This window comes from Aplysia californica, unplaced genomic scaffold, assembly GCF_000002075.1.
Source record: "Aplysia californica isolate F4 #8 unplaced genomic scaffold, AplCal3.0 scaffold00089, whole genome shotgun sequence".
Taxonomy (NCBI): Eukaryota; Metazoa; Mollusca; class Gastropoda; order Aplysiida; family Aplysiidae; genus Aplysia; species Aplysia californica.
In genome coordinates, this window is record NW_004797359.1 from 1,347,826 (window position 1) to 1,352,075 (window position 4,250).

At 39.5% G+C, this 4,250-nt stretch overlaps 1 protein-coding gene across 1 annotated transcript in view; it reads left to right on the forward strand.

Moving 5' to 3' along the window:
- The window catches only part of LOC101851398, a 5,252-nt gene extending 1,015 nt beyond the window's left edge, over positions 1-4,237 (forward strand). The window contains exons 2-5 of the mRNA XM_005094822.3: positions 422-784; positions 1,669-1,799; positions 2,312-2,375; positions 3,545-4,237. Of these exons, the coding sequence (XP_005094879.1) occupies positions 472-784; positions 1,669-1,799; positions 2,312-2,375; positions 3,545-3,834 (798 nt within the window). The 5' untranslated portion in view covers positions 422-471 and the 3' untranslated portion in view covers positions 3,835-4,237. The remainder of the gene's footprint in view (positions 1-421; positions 785-1,668; positions 1,800-2,311; positions 2,376-3,544) is intronic.
- Positions 4,238-4,250: the final 13 nt, after the last annotated feature.

The following is a 4,250-nucleotide window of genomic DNA, read 5'->3' on the forward strand; positions in this document are numbered from 1 at the left end:
GGGGGGGAATGAGGAGAAAAGTGAAACATGGGTGAGAATAAAGGTAGCCCAATCTAAACTCAGACTGAACACTTGCAGGCTTTATACTCAGTGCACACTACAAATTGGATTAATTAGTTTGAATCGGGGCAAGCTAGAATTTTTCCATATTGGACGGGAAAAAAAGGTACCATTTTGATTGGCACAATATATACGTATTTGACTCTCAACTTTGCGAAAGCAAAAACGCGTTGATTTTGAAGTTAAAGTTGAATTTAGTTGAATTTGCTGCATTGTGTATATATATATGGGGTGGTAGTGACAGATTTGTGCTTAAGTGTACTGAAGATCATTTGTCATTGGATTTTCAATCTATTTTTAAAAGGAAAATATTTTTGAAAAGCTCTTTAAGAATGATATGTGTTATTGCTGCTTCTTTCAGAGTTGATGGCCTCTTTGGTAAAATGAGTTGATGGCAAATGATCTTGAAGCATGGAGAGCATGGGAGAGTGCCAAAAAGAGGTGAGCAGTCTCTGCATTGCCAAAACCTCCACCCTGGACTCAGGAACAGAGGGCCTTCCAGTCCAGGGCAATAGGTTTCGATATTTGAACCCCTCTGCGACTTCCACCAACACTTTCCTGCATGGAGAGGACATTGTTTTGGAGAGATGTCGTGTCCCAAAGTGCTGCAACTCCAGAGTACATTGCCCGTTCTGTGATGTTCAACATTTCAAACCCTCTCTCCCAGCCAGGGTGCGAGACCACCTCAATAAGTCACATTTTCAACATGCAGTGTATTTTCAAGGTAAACATGACATTCATAATGGTGAATTTTTGCTCTATGTAACTGGTTTCTTGAAAACTTTTCAAGTGGCAAAAAAATGAAATACCCCATGCTTCTGATTTCAATGTGGTGGTCTCGGCCACTTTCGACTTTACTTTTAACCCAAAAAAAATGTATGCTGGCTCCTGATTTTTTTTTTGCGGACCCGTAGATTGACCATTGCAGTGATTTTAGAACCCAAAAAGAGTTTTTGTTTCATTTAAAGGGTTAGAGGATAAAACCGTTGAAATCTTCTCTTTGCAACATAAGATGTATGTGAATTTGTTCTTTTGCTTCAAACTCATTCAGCTGTGAAAAAAATATTTCACTGTTTTCTTTTTCAGAAACTTTTATGTTGTCTCTAATAATACTCTGACACTTCATTTTCTTTTATATTTGCAAACTTTTCCATACTTTTATGACTGACATTTCAGTGACCTATTTTCAGTTTTGCTGAAAAAGCCTGAAAGTTTCTGTGTTAAGTTTCTTTTCCCCAATCACTGTTGATCCTGGATGTGATGATGACACAAATCTACTGCTTTTTACAATAAAAGTAAAATAAAGAAATAATACCTTGGGCTGTAGAAAAGGTTAAGATGGCACAAAATTTCTACTTTCAAATATTGTCTCATTTTCTCATGTCATGATTTTGCTTCATGGCAAATGGTGTAATAAAAAGTAAAATTTACTTTGATGGTTAAGTTGAAAGAGAAAGGCTTACATTTTGTGTTGGAACAGAAGAAAGGCTTACATTGTGCACTCTGTCAAGGAAAGAGGCGTATATTTTGAATTGTAAACATATGAAAGCGTTGCATTTTGTGCTGTGTCCAGGAAAAAGATTTACTTACATTTTGTATTTTAACCAGATCTGATGATTGTCAAGTGTTTCAAGAGATGCAGTCATTCAGCTGGCCACTACCACTGCCCTCTGTGTGCGGCCGAGCTGCTGAAGCGAGTCGCCTTCTCACGCCATCTGGCTTCTCACGCAAAGAAACTTGTGCGTCAATATGTAGAATGCTTTTTTGTCTCTATTTGTTAGCAGGTGCTAGCTATGGTGGGGTTTACTCCTTCTTTTCTCTCAAATATTTGCCTTCATTTTCTTTATATATAAATATGTTTCACTCTAGAAACACCTCTAATCTTGTGCAGTTCTAATATTTATTTGTGTTGCAAGGGATGTAAAATTCTTAAATTAAAGCTAGAATTGTCTGTACTTTCTTTATACAGACATAATATTTTCTTTCCTAAACATGTCCCTTAGTTTGGTTCTAGTCATAATTATTTTTGGTTGCATTAGTGTTCAGAATTTGGTCCTCTTACTTAAAGTCAAATGTCAAATTGTACAACAAAAAGTTGTTTATATAAAGGCCAAGAATTTGAGTAAATTTTGTTATGATGCCGCAATTTGGTTGTAATAAATGCAAAATCTATTACGTGGATTATTCTGTTTATTTTTGTTCCGTGATATACAGATAATTTGTACGGCTTTTCTTATTTCAACTCCTGCAGGGCTACGCTCCAGGTGCTGTGAAGGCGCCAGACCACAAGCAGCCGGATAATTTTCTTTGTGGAGGTCAGTGATTTGTGTTGTGTGTAACATTAGTGGAGGTGAGTGATGTGTGTTGTGTGTAACATTTGTGGAGGTGAGTGATGTGTGTTGTGTGTAACATTTGTGGAGGTGAGTGATGTGTGTTGTGTGTAACGTTTGTGGAGGTGAGTGATGTGTGTTGTGTGTAACATTTGTGGAGGTGAGTGATTTGTGTTGTGTGTAACATTAGTGGAGGTGAGTGATGTGTGTTGTGTGTAACATTTGTGGAGGTGAGTGATGTGTGTTGTGTGTAACGTTTGTGGAGGTGAGTGATGTGTGTTGCGCATGTAATATCATCATGTGTGTCCGAATGAGAAGTGGTCAGAGGGTGTTACTGGATGGTCATCTTTTCTTTCCCTCTGTTTGTTTCTTTTTTGTTTGCCTTACTGTGTGGGTGGTTGACACATGCTCTGGTTTGGTTTACCCCTTTTTTTTCCATCGAGCATCTGTCCCCCTGATCCATCCTCCTTCTTTTCTCTATGAACATCTCTTATCTTTGGCACCTGTATCACATAAACTGTGTTTTCAAGTGCCGTAAAACTCGTACTAAAGCTTAATAAAAAATAAAAAAACAACTGTCTTACTTTTTTCTTGTCTTACAATTTCTTTGCGCTAAATGACTGGTGTAATGTTGATCTGCTCTACTTTACTCAAATTCAAATGAATAGGTGTTGAGTTGTTCACCTGTCTTACTTTTCCCCTGCAATAAATGACTGTTACAACCCTTATTTGAGTAGCATCTGTGGTGTAGTGGCTAGGTGCTTTGCTGCTGCACGCAGGAGACCAGAGTTCAATTCCCAAGTAGGGAATAAATTTATTTAGAGTATCTCGTTCTTTCTGCAGGGATGTTGTTTCCCTCTCAGCCCAGTTTATCTCTGACAGGCAGGGTTGGAAGCCCTCCTAAATGATCTAAATTGTGTCGACAGGTGTGTACAAATACCTACCAAAGAGGAAAACAAAATGAATATATTAAAGTTCTTCTCTTTTCTCCGACAAACAGGTTAGCCGTGACAGGCAAGGATGGAAGCCGTCCTCCTAAATGATCTAAATTGTGTTGATTGGGTGTGAAAATACTAATGACACCCCCCTCCCCCACACACACACATAGACTCACTCTGAAAAATTGATGTGCTTCTCTGTACTCTACCAAACAGGTGTGGAGCTGTCTGTTTGTAAGCTGGCCTGTCCTCCCTGGGAGGACAAACACTACCACTGTCCCCACTGTGCCCGCAAGTCCTTCCAGGACTTCTCTCTGCTCATCAGCCACGTGTGGCGTTGCCAAGGCGCCAGAGGTAAACAAACGACGGTGCTGAGCACGGGGGAAACACTACGGGACTTGCTGGATCCGAGGCTGGTACAGTCTACACAGCCTGCCGTCGATGTGGTAGGATTTAAGGTAATGCTAAGGGAATGGTTAGGTAGTGGTAAGGGAATGGTAAGGTAGTGGAAAGGGAATGGTAAGGTAGAGGTAAGGGAATGGTAAGATAGAGGTAAGGTAGTGGTAAGGGAATGGTAAGGTAGTGGAAAGGGAATGGTAAGGTAGAGGTAAGGGAATTGTAAGGTAGAGGTAAGGGAATGGTAAGGTAGAGGTAAGGTAGTGGAAAAGGAATGGTAAGGAAATGGTATGAAAATGTGAATGAGTAGGTACAATGATATTTCAATAGGTCTATTAGAGAATATGAATAACAATGTCTATTTGTTAGAGTTTTATTTAATTTATCAGTGTTTTTTCCCCACCTTGCTTTTTTCACCTATTCTAGCGTTCCCCCCCACCTAGGCTGTCCTTGGGGGTGGGACACATAACTTTTTCTTTTTCACTCTCCTAACAGCCTACCTCCTATATGATACAAATTGTATTGA